Source organism: Thunnus maccoyii, chromosome 7 (assembly GCF_910596095.1).
Source record: "Thunnus maccoyii chromosome 7, fThuMac1.1, whole genome shotgun sequence".
Classification (NCBI taxonomy): domain Eukaryota; kingdom Metazoa; phylum Chordata; class Actinopteri; order Scombriformes; family Scombridae; genus Thunnus; species Thunnus maccoyii.
This window is the reverse complement of record NC_056539.1, coordinates 11403402-11423008: the sequence shown is the minus strand read 5'-3', so window position 1 is coordinate 11423008 and position 19607 is coordinate 11403402. Positions and strand designations below refer to the sequence as shown.

At 37.8% G+C, this 19607-nt stretch overlaps 2 protein-coding genes and 1 long non-coding RNA gene across 3 annotated transcripts; all 3 read right to left on the bottom strand.

The window, feature by feature from the left end:
• Positions 1 to 125: 125 nt before the first annotated feature.
• LOC121900418 lies at positions 126 to 2333 on the bottom strand. Its single transcript, XR_006096976.1, has 2 exons — positions 424 to 2333; positions 126 to 230 (listed from the first exon to the last, which is right to left on the bottom strand). It is a non-coding gene; the product is annotated as an uncharacterized LOC121900418 (long non-coding RNA).
• A 3643-nt stretch (positions 2334 to 5976) lies between these two features.
• Positions 5977 to 7953, bottom strand: LOC121900413 (granzyme G-like). Its single transcript, XM_042416725.1, has 5 exons — positions 7692 to 7953; positions 7414 to 7567; positions 6985 to 7120; positions 6479 to 6706; positions 5977 to 6365 (listed from the first exon to the last, which is right to left on the bottom strand). The coding sequence occupies exons 1-5, from the start codon at positions 7747 to 7749 to the stop codon at positions 6237 to 6239; spliced, it is 705 nt and encodes a 234-aa protein (XP_042272659.1). The 5' UTR covers positions 7750 to 7953; the 3' UTR covers positions 5977 to 6236.
• Positions 7954 to 11856: 3903 nt separating this feature from the next.
• LOC121900410 (granzyme E-like) lies at positions 11857 to 14124 on the bottom strand. The gene is made up of 5 exons (XM_042416721.1): positions 13931 to 14124; positions 13653 to 13806; positions 13224 to 13359; positions 12716 to 12943; positions 11857 to 12602 (listed from the first exon to the last, which is right to left on the bottom strand). Exons 1-5 carry the CDS (start codon positions 13986 to 13988, stop codon positions 12405 to 12407), a joined length of 774 nt encoding a protein of 257 aa, XP_042272655.1. The 5' UTR covers positions 13989 to 14124; the 3' UTR covers positions 11857 to 12404.
• Positions 14125 to 19607: the final 5483 nt, after the last annotated feature.

Below are 19607 nucleotides of genomic sequence, written 5' to 3'. Positions count from 1 at the left end.
ATATACAAAGGACTGGGCCACTCACTAGACGTGAGGTATACTGCCTCACTTCTAATGCACTACTGCAGGTAAATTACGTTTGATAACTGAACATGTTTGAAGAAAAAAAGCCTCCATCACAGCTCTCCATTAGTAGATTTTCATTTTATTTTTTATAAAAAGGTTGGCAGGTCATTCTCTCAGTGACAGCCTCAGATTGTTTCTTAGGGTGCTGATCCCCCTTCATTGTCCTGTATGAAGGGAGAGACAAGAAGAGAAATAGAGGATGTGGATATTTCAAGCTTATTACACAAATAAATTATTGGGCTTATTAAAACATCAACTAACGTTTGTTAAGAAATTATCATCAACTTTAATTGACTGAATTTATTAAGTAATTGGGCTTATTAACACATGAAAACTGTGTGTATATTTTCGACTCACCTGTAATGGGAAGAATGTTGCGCTCAGTGGGAGCAGTGATGCTGCGCTTTGGTCTGAAGGAGAGCTGGCACGTCAGGAGTAAGTTTGGTGGTTGAGATGTGAAGGATGTCACGGAGAAGGCTGTCGGTCATTCTGGTTCTCAATCTGCTTTTGATCAGCGTTAACAGCGAGAATGTCTGCTCACAGATGTATGTTGAGCCGAACAGACTCATCATTTGTTTTGCGTGGCATCTTATCAGAGGAAACTTGGCCTTTTCCAAGCTCCGGTAGAAGTCAGGTAGGGAGAGAAGCTGATGTTGATTCTTCAGAGAATCATCACACTGCATTTCGATCAGTTCTAATTGCAGACTCTCCTCCACTTCTTCTGCATCCACCGAAAACGGAGCCACAAACAGTGTGATTTCCTTCTCAATGACAGAAAAATCTTGAAAGCGCTGAGTGACTTCTGTAATGAGAGATGTGATCACAGACACATATTCTCCCATTTTAGCAGAGAGCTTAGCATTTGGAAATGCGCATTTGATTTCAGTCAGTGTTGGGAAGTGCGCTACATTAAAGTTGTGCAGTTGTGACTCGGAGAGACGGAGCTTCGCACGGAATGCTTTCATGTGTGCATACAGCTGTGGTACCAGCTGCTCTTTGCCTTGTAGTCTCTTGTTCAGGGTGTTGAGATGATCAGTGAGATAAACTAAAAAAGCCAGGTCTGCCAACCATAAAGGGTCACTGAGCTCATGCAGAGGTCTGCCCTTTTCTTTCAAAAACTTGCCGATATTTGATCTCAGGGAATAAAACCGCTGCAGCACGGAGCCGCGACTGAGCCAATACACTTCAGACTGGTAGAGTAGGTCCCCGTATTCAGCATCGACATCAGAGAGGAATGCTGAAATTCTCTGTGGTAAAGCCCTCGTGCCCGAATTATGTTGACAGTTTTCACAACTGTGTTCATCACGTCGCCAAGCTGTACTGTCTTGGCACAGAGGGCTTCTTGGTGGATGATGCAGTGCATTTTGACAGCCTCACCTCCGCTCTCCCGCACCTTGGCGCATACTAAAGATGCCATTCCTTTGCGCTCGCCTGTCATTGCTGGAGCCCCATCCGTTGTAATTCCACACAGCTTGTCCCATTGAAGTCCAGCCTGGTCAATTGCATCTGAGACAGCTTCAAAAATGTCCTTCCCAGTTGTTGTCCTCTTTAGACTCCGAAGATCAAGCAGTTCCTCCGTAATGCAAAAAGTATCATCCACTCAAAGTATCATGCACTCTCAACTGTGCAGTGTCCGTGGCATCTGCGCTCTCATCACACGCAATCAAGTAAAAATCGAAAACACAAGCTTTATGTGACACTTGCTGTTTTAAGTTGTTTGACAAGTCTTCACTGTATTTCTGGGCATGCTGACATTGTTGAAATCCTGCATTTTCTTCGGGCACATTATTCCCACGACTTTAGTGAGGCACTGTTAGATGAAATCACCGTCTGAGAAAGGTTTCCCGTGTAGGGCAATGAGTTGAGCTACTTCATAACTGGCTATTGTTGCATTTTCTTGAGCTTTGTTAGCACGGAAAAAAAACTGTTGCTGCGTTAGCAGGCTAGCTGTCATTTGCTTCACCTTCTCTTCCCACTCAGCGCCAGTGTAGGACGTGAAGGTCTGATGTTTCGTTTCATAATTCCTTCGTACATTGTACTCTTTCATCACGGCAACACTCTCATTACAAATCAAACAAACACACTTCCCCTTGTTTTCTACAAAAAAATATTCATTTTTCCACCGAGTCTGAAATTTTCTGCACTCGTTAGCAATCTTGCGTCTCTTCGGGTCCGCCATTTCTGGTGACCCTCAGCATTTTTTTTCTTTGATTGCTTGCTTTGAAGAGACGCTGCCTTGTTTAAGACAGTAGCTCCACCTAGTGTTTTAACTAAGAAGTACAACACAGTTAAGCACAAATATTATGTGTGGGCCGTAGTCCATTACATTTTTAGACTTTGATACGGGCCAATTAAAAATGGATGGCGGGCTGTAGTTGGCCCGCGGGCCGTAGTTTGGACACCCCTGTGCTAGAGTGTAGACCATGGATGTATTAAAGGGAAACTTTGCTGATTTTCAACCAGCACTGTATCCTTACAGTATGGGTAGTATATGGAAATGAATAATGTTTAACCTCCTTCCATGTTGCCTGCACCCAGAGTTCCCCTCTCAAAGGTGGGTCTCCCAAAACACTCCATCTAGCAAAAAAAAAAAAAGCAGACACTAAAATATCATTCTACTAAATACTTTAAAATATCATCATATTTGGAAGAAAACTTATTTCATGATACAAGGCTGAATATCGCACTGTGGAATCAGAGACAACAGAGTGTGGATGTACAAAACCCCCTGTTGCTGCTACAACTTGGGCTCACCCGTGACATCACTGACAATAGGGGGCGGGGAATACGGACTAGATCCGCAAAGAAAACACCCGCACATGTTCAGTCCAGTTGTGTACCGAGTTCTTTCCTTCATCCATGGACTTACTGTTCGCTTTGTTTGTGGACATGTGTGTGCGTTTACGAGCATGTAAGCTGCATTCTTCTCTGTGACACTCTGTGATTGAAAGAGGGTAATGTTAGCAAGAGCAGGTGGATGATGCTATGATATGTAGCTTCATGGGTTTGTGCTAGTTCAGGAGGATACAAGGCAGTATTCAGCATTTGTACAGACTAAGCAAGGAAATAATTCATGTGTTATGTTGATAAATATGTTTAATCTGTTGTACATGTGGCAACGTCCATATCTCGTAGCTTTGCGTACACAAGGTTGAAGAAGCATCTGGCTACCCTATATTGTTATAAGTCTTTAGTTCATTCTTATTGATATGTTAATTTATGTTATCGTTACTGCTCTATATGTCATACTAGCCTGAACATTGTGATACTACTTACATCTACTACTTATTATCTACTTATTTATATATAATAATAATAAAAATAATAATATGGCATTTAACTCCATTTATTACCATTGATTGTGTAGTGGATGGTTCAACTGGTACGTGTCATCCTAGTGTGTTTGGCCACTAGAGGGCATTATTGCTTCATTTTGGATTATCCAGCATATGTATTCTATGCCCTCATGTACATAAAGGGAAGCAGTTTCCTGGAGATTATCATTCATTATATTTTTTCCATTGTTTATTTCAGATATACCACACATTGCACATGTTGATGATATTCCACAAACAACCCTTCAGTAAGGTATTCTGGCAGTGAGAATGAACACAATCTGTGGAAGCTCTTTCTTCATTGAATGATTTGCCCATTTCACAGTTTCTCTGTGATAACACTAACACAAACAAAGAAATAGCTTTACAATATAATTTCAGAACAGGGATATGGTGCTAATATTACAACTTATGAAGACGAATATAATGCAGCTGCACTAAAGCTGTGTAATAGTGCTGCACAATAGACTTTGCATATTTGTCAGAAATGTTCACATACAGCACAAAGTTTGTTATAGTACTTTGTCACCATTGAAAAGCACAATGGGTTCCCTTTAAAAAGCCTTCACTGGTATCTTTGTCTCAGTGTTTTCATTGTGAAATTAACCTAAAATGCAGTTGCAGATGACTTGTGACCACCAATTAATGTTCACAAGTCTGGATGCTAGATGACCTGGCTCGGTCATCACCGGGTCATCGATTTGAGCAAATTATGGCAAATATACACAGTTAATTCTATTGCATGTTTAACTACTAAGTATACAATGTCAATCATGCTTAAACAAAAAAAAGGAAAGTACCATTTACTGCAATACCTGCTTCTCATACTCCAGTTGCTCAATTTCTAGTTTGAGCTTTTTAATCTCCAACTGTTTTTTAATGTCCAGCTCCAGGTTCTGTTTATAGAGGGACTTCACATTGTCTGCTCAAACCTGTAAAAATAGTTTTAGTTGATAGGACACTGAGGTGTTCATCAAGCAACAGAGATGACTGGGATAGACTTTTCAGTCATGTTGATGTTGTACTGTGTTCACGATTCACGTAGGGTGGTGCATTCTTGGTAAGGCTCACTTTATAAGATGGACACAGGACTACTAAAAATTAAAAAAGCCTTACCATTTTCATTGTTGAGGGCCTAGAGGTGGAGGCCACAGGCTGAGGGGAGTGTTGCACACCTCAAGCAGTTAAGCCTATGTGCAGACTACCACAAGCCTTTCATTGATACATCAGGCATACTTGGGTCCACAATTTCACCATATGATGAAGATAAATTTGCTCCCAAAGCCATCCCTGACTACACAGACAGTGGTTCCTAATCATTGATCTCCACCTGAATGATGGTTTAAGAGAACTGCATAAAGTGGATTCAACACATCAGCAGACATTGATAAGAGTACATAATGGCTTGCTTTGTGTGTGGCTCAACAAGGGTGTGTGCTGACAGCTTGCGCAAAACCATAGTATCTCCTTTAACTGCAAATTAGATAAAGACTTTCTTTCCTTTCCGCTCTGTCATCTCCTTTAGGATGACAATGTTTTAGGAGCGAGTCCATTTAAGATGGCTTATTGAGATGCATTGATCAAGTGAAAGAGCTGTGGTGAGCCACATTAGTGCAACTCCAGTTTTTTTATTCAATGAAATATGTCCATTTAAAGAAACCATGCACTTTGACTTTTCATCTGATGTCACATTTGGAAATAGTAATGATAATCAAAGTGTATTGAGGCAGTGGTACATTTGAGATGTGAAGCAGGTTTATTTTCTGAGATATGGACTTACATCTGGTTGAATAGCCATCGTTTCTGTTGCAGTAAGGGGCAAAACTAGCAATACTGTGGCTCAATAAGTGGAGTAATAAATAATTAAATAAAACAGAAAATTAATGACAAAGTCAAACAGCGAACAAAAGACATTTGAGTTGCATTTCAGCATCACTCCTGTCCCTCCTTAAGATACAACTTTGAAATTTTCCCAGATATGATAGTTTGGTCAGCTAATAGGTTAATGATATTTAACATAAGTGAGCTTCCTAGTTATATACAATTAATTAAAAATGTCTACATTTGGAAGAGTAATAAAACAAAGTAGTTTTATTTAATGCCGAAACAGTCAGTTCACAAGGAGGCAGTGTTGTCTTTTTTGTTGATTTAATTGATGCTCAATAAGCAAAGTGCACAGAAATACTAAGAGAACATGCAGAGAAAGCAAAAGTTTGTTTAGTACAAAACAAACTAAAATGAGTCTGTTTTCATTTAATCTAGTCTAAAAGAAGATGATCAGAGCATTAATGTATTTCTTACATGCAACATTGTATTTAAGAGACAGGACATACTATGTTTAAATATCAATAGATATGACGTCTCTAAAACAGCATTGAGTGTACACTTAAATGTCTGGTTTTAACTGTAGCAATACCTGGAATTTGCCTGGAATATCCTACATTTCATTGACAAAACATTTTCGTAGCCTCTGTAGCAGAAAAACCGCTGTGCCTTAAAAAAGCCAAAACATGTCAGATAAGCTGACCAAATCTTTTTTTTTTTTTTTCAGAGTTTTGGTTCAACTTGCCTAAAGAAAATTTCATTGATTTAGAAACAGACATGATTTAGAAACATCGAAGTAAAGTCTATTTTGAATTTTTAAATCTGTGCAAAGCATATTTGGCAGTGTCATTGCTATGCAGCCAATGATAACAGCAACTTAAATATCAATTTTGAAATTCTCCAGTGTTATACAATTTAAATGAAGTAGTCTATTGTAAATTCAAATTGGATTTGGTCAATTGAATGTAACATGTATTAGAGCTTTGCATAATATTTCATGAATGAATCGATTCAGCAGCCATAGTGAGGAATCTTGGCATAATTGTACATTTTTGGGCCACCTCCATGTGGATTGAAGGCGGAGGACACCACCCCGTATGCCTTTCCATCTTCACAGACCAGTGGACCACCAGAGTCTCCCTGGAAGTACATATACAGGATGCAGTGATTCCTCAACACCAGTGAATCAAGTATCATTGTTGACCAACGTTTGTTTGTCCATGTTATGTTATAAATGTTATAAATGTACGTACCACACCCGGTCCAAAGTCTCCCTGAGAGCAGTATGAGTTTTCTACAACACACTGCTCTTCATCACTTATTGTTACATTGGCTTCCATGAGTCTACGAGACATATATTTTGAGTCGCTGCTTGTTTTGCCCCAGCCGAAGATTATACATGATTTTGGCAGAGAGCCGTCACCTGGACCTGCGAGACCAATGGGTTTCACAGTGTTGCTGAAATGTGCCTTGAAGCTCAACTTGTGGAACAGGGAGAAATAAAAACAAAAAACAAAACAAGTATGAAGGTAAAATATCAATTCAGATTTCTCCAAAACTTTATCTGTTACTAACACATTATCTGATTATTTATTGTTCAGGGATGTGCATGCATTATTTAAGTTCTCTTTTTGATAAATGCATTCAATAGAGCATTTGCAAATAATCACAAACAAAAATTTAAAATTCCAAAAATAAACAAAAATAACATTTTTGCTATAAAGTGCAATCATTTTAAAGGCATTAATCTATGATTTACCTTGAGTAACATTATGTTATTTGTGAGGTCAGTTGGATTGAAGTCCTTATGTGGAAATACTTGGTCCACAGGTATCTCCTGTATGCCATTAGTTTTTTCTCCGTAAATGTGAACTCCTAGTAAGACTGTGTAGGACCTGAAATGACATGAAATTAAATGCAAAACATGATCTAAGAATAAACTTGTTTTTTTTCTGTGAAGGCTTTGCATTCACAATATGAAAATATTAAGAGACTTAAATTTATGTTGTATTCACAAAGCCATCACAGAGCATATTTACTACATAGATATCATGTATTGCTGCAGTCTTAATACATGTGGGGACAAATAAGAGAGTCTTTGTTTTTGGGATGAGGAATTCTATCAGGGGACCCAGAATTCCTAGAATCATCCATGTCAGTAGGTAAACATAAAGTTTGTTCAACTTACTTGGCTTGACAGTGGGCTGCAGTCATCACAAAATCCTCATTTAGAAGAAAGCCACCACAGTGTTTTGTTTTACCACTTGGCGTCTTCATCTCCAAAAGCGCCATGTAGGGCCTGCTATGTGGCACAGCCTCATGACCTCCAATAATAGTTTCCACTGTATGAATTAGGAGAGGAAAATAAATAAATGAATATAAACATATATATACATGTTACTATAATGCTACTATAATACCCTGTATGTACATTATAAAATGCTATAAAAACTATGCTTAACTTACCTTGATCATCAAGAGTCAGCGCAAGTATCAGTATAACAAGTTTATACTGGATATTCATGGTGAGATCACAGTCCACTTGAGTTACTGAAGATCAATGGCACACATCACCGACAATTTCAGTCTTTAAATGCTCTGCTGTATTAGAGAAAGAAGGAAGCGTTTGCGTAGTGTGCATATGCAAACAATGTGGTTTTGAGGAGGAGGCCCTTATCACAAAGGTTAGATTTTCAAGGAACAAGTCAAAAGTCTGTATTCAGTGTTTAATAAATTACATATGGTGTGTGTGGTTTATTGATGATTCTGATGTGACACACACAGCCTTGCAGATTTACTGAAGATCTATTAGCATTTCATGCTCAGTGCCATGGCTCTCTTAGAGATCACAGAGCCCCAAAGGAAACATTATTCTAATGTTATCATGTCATAAGACAGTGCGTAAACAAGCAGTGGTTTGAAAGTGTTGTTCATGAAACTTATAGTAACATGAAATTAGACCTTTTAGCTGCCAAAAAAAAGAAAAACTCATAAGAGATCAGTCGACACACTCTATTTTTATTACTGTATTTAAATTATTGCACATTACGGTAAAGTAATATTTTGATGAGTCTTTAAGGTTTTGAAATAAAATGATTCCCTACCAAATCCTGAAGCCTGAATTGTGAGACAGGCAACAGTTAGTAAGTAAAATTTCTGTAGTCTTTTACTGTGCCAACCACTGTTAGACCTTTTTCCTGAACATAAGCCACTGGCGTCCTCTTCATGCCCCTGTTCCTTTACAGTAATAAAATCAGTTGTGATGAGGGAAGGATTTGTTTCTATTTTCTCTGTTTTTTCTGTTTTGTTTTTTCTTTTTTTCTGAACTATTGTTATATTGCCTATTCATTCATGTGTTTTCAAGTTTGTACTGATGATTTAAAGTATGGATATAAAGACAGCATTATTTAAGTATTGCAGGGTAGAACTACTTAGCCTTAGTGTTATAGTACAGTATTCTAAATAAAATTGTAATCTATGTTATTACCCTTGTTGTAATTAATGAAATCTTATTCATTCTAACATAACCCTTGGATGGTTTGAGTGTTTATATAGAAAAACATACACAGAAAAGCAACACAGTGCTTAGATTTATGCTATAATGTTTGTATTTTCAAACAGTATGCTTTGCTTTTAAAAGAGAAAGTATTTGAGTATGAGGAATAACCAACAGGTTTTTGCAAAGGAAACACAAATGCAAGTTTGGCTGGAGTTGCTAGAGTGTAGACCATGGATGTATTAAAGGGACACTTTGCTGATTTTCAACCAGCACTGTATCGTTACAGTGTGGGTAGTATATGGAAATGAATAATGTTTAACCTCCCTCCATGTTGCCTGCACCCAGAGTTCCCCTCTCAAAGGTGGGTCTCCCAAAACACTCCATCTAGCAATAGGGAAAAGCAGACACTAAAATATCATTCTACTAAATACTTTAAAATATCATCATATTTGGAAGAAAACTAGTTTCATGATACAAGGCTGAATATCGCGCTGTGGAATCAGAAACAACAGAGTGTGGAGGAGGAAGCAACCACAGGAACGACGTTATAGCTGCAGCCTGACGTCAACTGCTGATTTTCTCTGTGATAACACTAACACTGTCACAAACAAAGAAATAGCTTTACAATATAATGTCAGAACAGAGATACGGTGCTAATATTGCAACTTATGAGGCCGAATATAATGCAGCTACACTAAGGCTGTGTAATAGTGCTGCACAGTAGACTTTGCACATTTGTCAGAAATATTCACATAAAACACAAAATTTGTTACAGTACTTTGTCACCATTAATAAACAAAATGGGTTCCCTTTAAAAAGCTGTCACTGGTAACTTTGTCTCAGTGCTTTCATTGTGAAATTAACCTAAAATGCTGTTGCAGATGACTTGTGACCACCAATTAATGTTCACAAGTCTGGATGCTAGATGGCCTGGCTCGGTCGTCACCGGGTCATCGGTTTGAGCAAGTTATGGCAAATATACACAGTTAATTCTATTGCTTGTTTAACTGTGACACTGATCAAGTAATTTCCTCTCCTTTTATTAACACAACATTTTAAAGGACTTCTACTGGGGGACAGAGGATACGCATGTACACGATACTTGATGACCCCTTATCCTGACCCACAGACACCACTACAAAGGTGTTTTAATGTGGCCCTCGGTAAATGCAGGGTCAGGATAGAGTTGACTGTCAGGGTCATCAAGTCCTGTTTCAACTGCCTCCGTGGCCTGAGGGTCTCTCCCAAGCAGGCTTGCCAAATAACATCAGCATGTGCGCTATTCCATAACATTGCCACTATAAGGAAAGAGAGAGCCATTAATGGCACCCGACGTTGTGGACCCCATCGCCCTCGATCACTCCACTGGTACAGCCATCAGACAGGTCATCACTAAACAATGTAACAACAACAACAACAACAAAAACAACAAAAAAGAATAAACCAATCACTTATTTATTCATTAAAATGTCTGCCTTTGCTGGGAAAAGAAAAAAAGTCAAAGCATACAATGTCAATCATGCTTAAACAAAAACATTTTCAAGTACCATCGACTGCAATACCGCCTTCTCATACTCCAGTTGCTCAATTTCTAGTTTGAGCTTTTTAATCTCCAACTCTTTTTTAATGTCCAGCTCCAGGTTCCGTTTATAGAGGGACTTCACATTGTCTGCTTGAACCTGTAAAAATAGTTTTAGTTGATAGGACACTGAGGTGTTCATCAAGCAACAGAGATGACTGGGATAGACTTTTCAGTCATGTTGATGTTGTACTGTGTTCATGATTCACTTAGCGTGGTGCATTCTTGGTAAGGCTCACTTTATAAGATGGACACAGGACTATTAGAAATTAAAAAAGCCTTACCATTTTCATTGTTGAGGGCCTAGAGGTGGAGGCCACAGGCTGAGGGGAGTGTTGCACACCTGAAGCAGTTAAGCCTATTTGCAGACTAACACAAGCCTTTCATTGATACATCAGGCATACTTGGGTCCACAATTTCACCATATGATGAAGATAAATTTACTCCCAAAGCCATCCCTGACTACACAGACAGTGGTTCCTAATCATTGATCTCCACCTGAATGATGGTTTAAGAGAACTGCATAAAGTGGATTCAACACATCAGCAGACATTGATAAGAGTACATAATGGCTTGCTTTGTGTGTGGCTCAACAAGGGTGTGTGCTGACAGCTCGCGCAAAACCATAGTATCTCCTTTAACTGCAAATTAGATAAAGACTTTCTTTCCTTTCCGCTCTGTCATCTCCTTTAGGATGACAATGTTTTAGGAGCGAGTCCATTTAAGATGGCTTATTGGGATGCACTGATCAAGTGAAAGAGCTGTGGTGAGCCACATTAGTGCAACTCCAGCTTTTTTATTCAATGAAATATGTCCATTTAAAGAAACCATGCACTTTGACTTTTCATCTGATGTCACATTTGGAAATAGTAATGATAATCAAAGTGTATTGAGGCAGTGGTGCATTTGAGATGTGAAGCAGGTTTATTTTCTGAGATATGGACTTACATCTGGTTGAATAGCCATTGTTTCTGTTGCAGTAAGGGGCAAAACTAGGAATACTGTGGCTCAATAAGTGGAGTAATAAATAATTATGTTCTTGTATTACTATTGCAGCGACACTTTACTTCAAGTCCCCATATTTAGCATTTATAAACAATATATAAACGAATGATGAATGGTTTATAACACACTATAATGTAGTTTTAAGCAGATATAAGTGTGTATTAATGTATTTGTCAACAAATATAACTCCTTTGAGCACCCATAACTTTATCTTGGTATGTAAACAGAAAATGAATGACAAAGTCAAACAGCGAACAAAAGACATTTGAGTTGCCTTTCAGCATCACTCCTGTCCCTCCTTAAGATACAACTTTGAAATTTTCCCAGATATGATAGTTTGGTGAGCTATTAGGTTAATGATATTTAACATAAGTGAGCTTCCTAGTTGTATACAATTAATTAAAAATGTCTACATTTGGAGGAGTAATAAAACAAAGTAGTCTTATTTAATGCCGAACCAGTCAGTTCACAAGGAGGCAGTGTTGTCTTTTTTGTTGATTTAATTCATGCTCAATAAGCAAAGCGCATAGAAATACTAAGAAAACATGCAGAGAAAGCAAAAGTTTGTTTAGTACAAAACAAACTAAAATGATTCTGTTTTCATTTAATCTAGTCTAAAAGAAGATGCACAGAGCATTAATGTATTTCTTACATGCAACATTGTATTTAAGAGACAGGACATACTATGTTTAAATATCAATAGATATGACGTCTCTAAAACAGCATTGAGTGTACACTTAAATGTCTGGTTTAAACTGTAGCAATACCTGGAATTTGCCTGGAATATATTGACAAAACATTTTTGTAGCCTCTGTAGCAGAAAAACCACTGTGCCTTAAAAAAGCCAAAACATGTCACATAAATTGACCAAATCATATTTATCTTTTTTGGTTCAACTTGCCTAAAGAAAATTTCATTGATTTAGAAACAGATATGATTTAGAAACATCGAAGTAAAGTATATTTTGAATTTTTAAATCTGTGCAAAGCATATTTGGCAGTGTCATTGCTATGCAGCCAGTGATAACAGCAACTTAAATATCAATTTTGAAATTATCCAGTGTTATACAATTTAAATGAAGTAGTCTATTGTAAATTCAAATTGGATCGGTCAATTGAATGTAACATGTATGGCGGTTTCCATAATGTTTCATGACTGAATCGATCCAGTGTCTATAGTGAGGAATCTTGGCATAATGGTAGATTTTTGGGCCACCTCCATGTGGACTGAAGATGGAGGACGCCACCCCGTATACCTTTCCATCTTCACAGACCAGTGGACCACCACCGTCTCCCTGGAAGTACATATACAGGATGCAGTGATTCCTCAACACCAGTGAATTAAGTTTCATTGTTGACCAACGTTTGTTCGTCCATGTTATGTTATAAATGTTATAAATGTACGTACCACACCCAGTCCAACGTCTCCCTGAGAGCAGTATGAGTTTTCGGTAACACACTGCTTTTCATCACTTAGTGTTACATTGGCTTCCATGAGTCTACGAGACATATATCCTGTGTTGCTGTTTGTTGTGCCCCAGCCGGAGACTATACATGATTTTGGCAGAGAGCCGTCACCTTGACCTGCGAGACCAATGGGTTTCACAGTTTTGCTGAAATGTGCCTTGGAGCTCAACTTGCGGAACAGGGAGAAATTAAAAAACAAAAAACAAAACAAGTATGAAGGTAAAATATCAATTCAGATTTCTCCAATACTTTATCTGTTACTAACACATTATGTGATTATTTATTGTTCAGGGATGTGCATACATTATTTAAGTTCTCTTTTTGATAAATGCATTCAATAGAGCATTTGCAAATAATCACAAACAAAAATTTAAAATTCCAAAAATAAACAAAAATAACATTTTTGCTATAAATTGCAATAATTTTAAAGGCATTAATCTGTGTTTTACCTTGAGTAACATTATGTCATTTGTCAAGTCAGTTGGATTGTAGTCCTCATGTGGAAATGCTTGGTCCGCAGGTATCTCCTGTATGCCATTAGTTTTTTCTCCGTAAATGTGAACTCCTAGTAAGACTGTGTAGGACCTGAAATGACATGAAATTAAATGCAAAACATGATCTAAGAATAAACTAGTTTTTTTTCTGTGTAGGCTTTGCATTCACAATATGAAAATATTAAGAGACTTAAATTTATGTTGTATTCACAAAGCCATCACAGAGCATATTTACTACATAGATATCATGTATTGCTGCAATCTTAATACATGTGGGGACAAATAAAAGAGTCTTGGTTTTTGGGATGAGGAATTCTATCAGGGGACCCAGAATTCCTAGAATCATCCGTGTCAGTAGGTAAACATAAAGTTTGTTCAACTTACTTGGCTTGACAGTGGGCTGCAGTCATCACAAAATCCTCATTTAGAAGAAAGCCACCACAGTGTTTTGTTTTACCACGTGGCATCTTCCCCTCCAAAAGCACCATGTAGGGCCTACTATGTGGCACAGCCTCATGACCTCCAATAATAGTTTCCACTGTATGAATTAGGAGAGGAAAATAAATAAATGAATATAAACATATATATACATGTTACTATAATGCTACTATAATACCCTGTATGTACATTATAAAATGCCATAAAAACTATGCTTAACTTACCTTGATCATCAAGAGTCAGCGCAAGCATCAGTATAACAAGTTTATACTGGATATTCATGGTGAGATCACAGTCCACTTGAGCTACTGAAGATCAGTTGCACACATCACCGACAATTTCAGTCTTTAAATGCTCTGCTGTATTAGAGAAAGAAGGAAGCGTTTGCGTAGTGTGCATATGCAAACAATGTGGTTTTGAGGAGGAGGCCCTCATCACAAAGGTTAGATTTTCAAGGAACAAGTCAAAAGTCTGTATTCAGTGTTTAATAAATTACATATGGTGTGTGTGGTTTATTGATGACTCTGATGTGACACACAGCCTTGCAGATTTACTGAAGATCTATTAGCATTTCATGCTCAGTGCCATGGCTCTCTTAGAGATCACACAGCCCCAAAGGAAACATTATTCTAATGTTATCATGTCATAAGACAGTGCGTAAACAAGCAGTGGTTTGAAAGTGTTGTTCGTGAAACTTATAGTAACATGAAATTAGACCTTTTAGCTGCCAAAAAAAAAAAAAAAAAAAACTCATAAGAGATCAATTGACACACTCCATTTTTATTACTGAATTTAAATTATTGCACATTACGGTAAAGTAATATTTTGATGAGTCTTTAAGGTTTTGAAATAAAATGATTCCCCACCAAATCCTGAAGCCTGAATTGTGAGACAGGCAACAGTTAGTAAGTAAAATTTCTGTAGTCTTTTACTGTGCCAACCACTGTTAGACCTTTTTCCTGAACATAAGCCACTGGCGTCCTCTTCATGCCCCTGTTCCTTCACAGTAATAAAATCAGTTGTGATGAGGGAAGGATTTGTTTCTATTTTGTCTGTTTTTTCTGTTTTGTTTTTTCTTTTTTTCTGAACTATTGTTGTATTGCCTATTCATTCATGTGTTTTCAAGTTTGTACTGATGATTTAAAGTATGGATATAAAGACAGCATTATTTGAGTATTGCAGGGTAGAACTACTTAGCCTTAGCGTTATAGTACAGTATTCTAAATAAAATTGTAATCTATGTTATTACCCTTGTTGTAATTAATGAAATCTTATTCATTCTAACATAACCCTTGGATGGTTTGAGTGCTTATATAGAAAAACATACACAGACAAGCAACACAGTGCTTAGATTTATGCTATAATGTTTGTATTTTCAAACAGTATGCTTTGCTTTTAAAAGAGAAAGTATTTGAGTATTTGAGTCGAGGAATAACCAACAGGTTTTTGCAAAGGAAACACAAATGCAAGATTGGCTGGAGTTGCTAGAGTGTAGACCATGGATGTATTAAAGGGAAACTTTGCTGATTTTCAACCAGCACTGTATCGTTACAGTGTGGGTAGTATATGGAAATGAATAATGTTTAACCTCCTTCCATGTTGCCTGCACCCAGAGTTCCCCTCTCAAAGGTGGGTCACCCAAAACACTCCATCTAGCAATAGGGAAAAGCAGACACTAAAATATCATTCTACTAAAGACTTTAAAATATCATCATATTTGGAAGAAAACTAGTTTCATGATACAAGGCTGAATATCGCACTGTGGAATCAGAAACAACAGAGTGTGGAGGAGGAAGCAACCACAGGAACGACGTTATAGCTGCAGCCTGACATCAGCTGCTGATTTTCTCTGTGATAACACTAACACTGTCACAAACAAAGAAATAGCTTTACAATATAATGTCAGAACAGAGATACGGTGCTAATATTGCAACTTATGAGGCCGAATATAATGCAGCTACACTAAGGCTGTGTAATAGTGCTGCACAGTAGACTTTGCACATTTGTCAGAAATATTCACATAAAACACAAAATTTGTTACAGTACTTTGTCACCATTAATAAACACAATGGGTTCCCTTTAAAAAGCCGTCACTGGTAACTTTGTCTCAGTGCTTTCATTGTGAAATTAACCTAAAATGCCGTTGCAGATGACTTGTGACCACCAATTCATGTTCACAAGTCTGGATGCTAGATGGCCTGGCTCGGTCATCACCGGGTCATCGGTTTGAGCAAGTTATGGCAAATATACACAGTTAATTCTATTGCTTGTTTAACTGTGACACTGATCAAGTAATTTCCTCTCCTTTTATTAACACAACATTTTAAAGGACTTCTACTGGGGGACAGAGGATACGCATGTACACGATACTTGATGACCCCTTATCCTGACCCACAGACAGCACTACAAAGGTGTTTTAATGTGGCTCTCTGTAAATGCAGGGTCAGGATAGAGTTGACTGTCAGGGTCATCAAGTCCTGTTTCAACTGCCTCCATGGCCTGAGGGTCTCTCCCAAGCGGGCTTGCCAAATAACATCAGCATGTGCGGTGTTCCACAATATTGCCACTATAAGGAAAGAGAGAGCCATTAATGGCACCCGTCGTTGTGGACCCCATCGCCCTCGATCACCCCGCTGGTACAGCCATCAGACAGGTCATCACTGAACAATTTTTCATGTAACAACAAGAACAAAAAATAAATAAATAAACCAATCACAGGATGTGTTTCCCTATTTCTTAATAATGTCTGCCTTCGCTGGGAAAAGAGAAAAAAGTCAAAGCATACAATGTCAATCATGCTTAACCAAAAACATTTTCAAGTACCATCCACTGCAATACCGCCTTCTCATACTCCAGTTGCTCAATTTCTAGTTTGAGCTTTTTAATCTCCAACTCTTTTTTAATGTCCAGCTCCAGGTTCCGTTTATAGAGGGACTTCACATTGCCTGCGGCAACCTGTAAAAATAGTTTTAGTTGATAGGACACTGAGGCATTCATCAAGCAACAGAGATGACTGGGATAGACTTTTTTAGTCATGTTGATGTTGTACTGTGTTCATGATTCATTTTGCATGGCGCAAAGCTCACTTTATAAGATGGACATAAGACTACTACAAAATGTAAAACCCTTACCATTTGCATTGTTGAAGTCACTTGGAGAAGTGTTGGAGTGTTGCATATGAGGCAGTTAAGCCTATGTGCAGACTACCACAAGCCTTTCATCGATACATTAGTTGTAATTGGGTCCACATGATAAAAATAAATTTACCCCTAAAGCCATCCCTGAGAACACAGACAGTGTCTCCTCATCATTGATCTCCACCTAAAGAATGATTTAAGAGAACTGCATTAAGTGGATTCAGCACATCGGCAGACATTGATAAAAACACATGACAACTTGCTTTGACAGTTGACTCTGTGTGGGGGTCAACAAGGGTGTGTGCTGTAAATTAGATAAAGACTTTTCAGACTTGATGGCCACTACAAATATGTATTCAGTACTTTACCACCAAGCCATGTATACGTACCCTGAACATGCAATTGTTGCTGGGAGCTGCCAGCCCCAGGATCAGACTGGACTCCCCCCTCCATTACTGGCCGACCTTGATTGTTAGAAAGGGTCAGCTCCTCTGAAATTGTGTAGTCTGGTGGAGATGCCCCCTCTCCAATCTTCCTCCTGTCATCTTTTTCCTGTTTGCTTCAGATAATATTAACACTTTAAATTTTACACACCATATCATCCATATACTAAAAAATGATGAAAGCACAACAGCTACACTTTGGGTTATGTTTTTATACTTTGTCCTGATTTGCTGCCAAGTCTGTTTTACACTGCTGGTACCACAGTAAATGGAATAGAAAATTGATTAGTCTATTGGTATTTATCATAGATAATATTCAATCAATAAAATTCATTTCACTTTGATTTGGCCAAAGAGTAAAGTTATTTTCACTTATCCTTCATTATGGGACAGTGTCAGACCTAAATGCAGTTCTTGAGTATAACGTTTAAATATGCTGTATCAAGTTTAAAGTTTAAGAGCTCTACAGTTTTCACGATAGAAATAAACGGGAGGCATTGAGAGTGCATTGGGTAGTAAAATAAATATATTAACTTTCAAATTTACACAATTTTCTGCCAGAATTCCTCTCTTGCCTTATTTTCAGCAACAGTATTGCTTTTTGCCATAATAATATTTTTATATTCTTCATAGCTATCCATTCTAACAACCTGTTCCTCTTGATTGAAGTAGGCAGCACACGATCAGTCCATTTTCTGCAGGGGTGTACTTACTTCATAGTACACCCCTCAGTTCTTATAATACATCCATGGTATAGACTTACCAAAATCAAACAAAGAGCACGACAGAACTGCTTTTGTTACTCTAAACTCTTACTCTCAGACATTGTAGCATCTTTGTTCCCAGTGATTATTTATTGCCTTGAATGGGTATGTAACACCACATATTAATATACTTAGCTAATGACATGTCCCTTTTGAATTAATACGGGTTACTAATGTGGGTAGTAAGCTATTTACATAAATGGGCATAGTAACATTTGCAGTGTATGTTACATATAAACACAGTTTAATCTATTCCTTATATTTTTGGTCTTGTGTTTTTGTTTTTGAAAGGTGATAGAAAAGACACCACTCCCCAAACTCTTAAGATATTGATCTTAATATAGGCCCATGCATATCTCTGTATGTGGAGAGATCTAAAGCTTGACAGGCATGCCATGCCTAGTTACACTGTAAAGGGGGGCACACAGTCAACTGGATAGTGTGTAGTGACAGTGTAGGCTATTCCATTTTTGGTACTATTTAATAATACTAATAATAATAATTCATTTTATTTGCTGTCGCACCCCACCGAACACCCAAGGACACCTTACAATGCACCAAAAAGAACTAGAGCAGTATGAAGTGAACACAACAGAAAATTAAGTGGCACAAGTTAAAATAGGAGTGAATATGGAATGGATAGAACTGCACAATAGAGTCCAGCTGACAGACGTGTAGAGTGAGTTCTTGATAAAAGTCTCCCTCGCTTTAATTAATTGAAAATAAAATAATTATTTTTGGAAGCAGTATCTGATTCCAGTTTACTCTGGGTCTTTTTCATATCTGTTTGAAATGTGCTGACATGGTTAGTGTTGAAACTTACAAGAAGTATAGATTTATATCATAAACCACTTCCTCTGCCCTAGTTGTGTGACAGCAGAATATGGTACCTTGATTATCTGTCATCATTAAGAACTTATTAAGAACATTCAGTGATATATATACTGTGTCTAGAATCACTAGATACCATTCCTTTTGAGTTTCTAATGGAAGTACTTAATTGGACAATCACTGGACCCTCGGCCTTCCAGTGCTGAGACAGGAAAGACATTCAGCACTGCACGAAGTGTTCCACTGTGACCCTAATGTTCCTCACTCACACTCAGGAAAGTCAGTAAGACATGGAGGATTCCTTGGGCAATATGCAGGTTATTCCAAGATATGTAGCGCCTGACCTTATTATATTTGGAGTGAAATGTATGAATATATAGAAGACAAAAGGTTTATGCAAGATTTGATTTCCTGCATTGAAATAAGGAGTCTAGCTATAGCAAAACTGAGTTTCATGGAATTAAAGTAAATCTAGGAGATGCCATCATGAAATCAAAGACTTTAGAATCTACATTTCTCCCTTTTGACTTTGGATTTTTCTCTCAAAGGAGAACACAGGACAGGTTATTTAAAGAGTAGATATGTCTGCTGTATTAGACAAATTTAATTTCTGTTTGACTTAGTGTGGAGCTCCAGTGTTCTCCAAAGTGACATTTGGAAACAGTAGCTGTCCTGCTGCTTTAAGATGGCTGCAGGGATTTAATGAACTGAAAGAGATGCTTTTCA

What these genes read in the sequence shown, in the direction of transcription:
- LOC121900413 (XM_042416725.1), bottom strand. Translation starts at nt 7,749, where the DNA reads ATGAATATCCAGTATAAACTTGTTATACTGATACTTGCGCTGACTCTT. An exon ending in GCAGCCCACTGTCAAGCCAA is followed by an intron (nt 7,121 to 7,413) that starts GTAAGTTGAACA and finishes ATGTCATTTCAG; the next exon opens with GTCCTACACAGTCTTACTAG. An exon ending in ATAACATAATGTTACTCAAG is followed by an intron (nt 6,707 to 6,984) that starts GTAAATCATAGA and finishes CTGTTCCACAAG; the next exon opens with TTGAGCTTCAAGGCACATTT.
- LOC121900410 (XM_042416721.1), bottom strand. Translation starts at nt 13,988, where the DNA reads ATGAATATCCAGTATAAACTTGTTATACTGATGCTTGCGCTGACTCTT. An exon ending in GCAGCCCACTGTCAAGCCAA is followed by an intron (nt 13,360 to 13,652) that starts GTAAGTTGAACA and finishes ATGTCATTTCAG; the next exon opens with GTCCTACACAGTCTTACTAG. An exon ending in ATGACATAATGTTACTCAAG is followed by an intron (nt 12,944 to 13,223) that starts GTAAAACACAGA and finishes CTGTTCCGCAAG; the next exon opens with TTGAGCTCCAAGGCACATTT.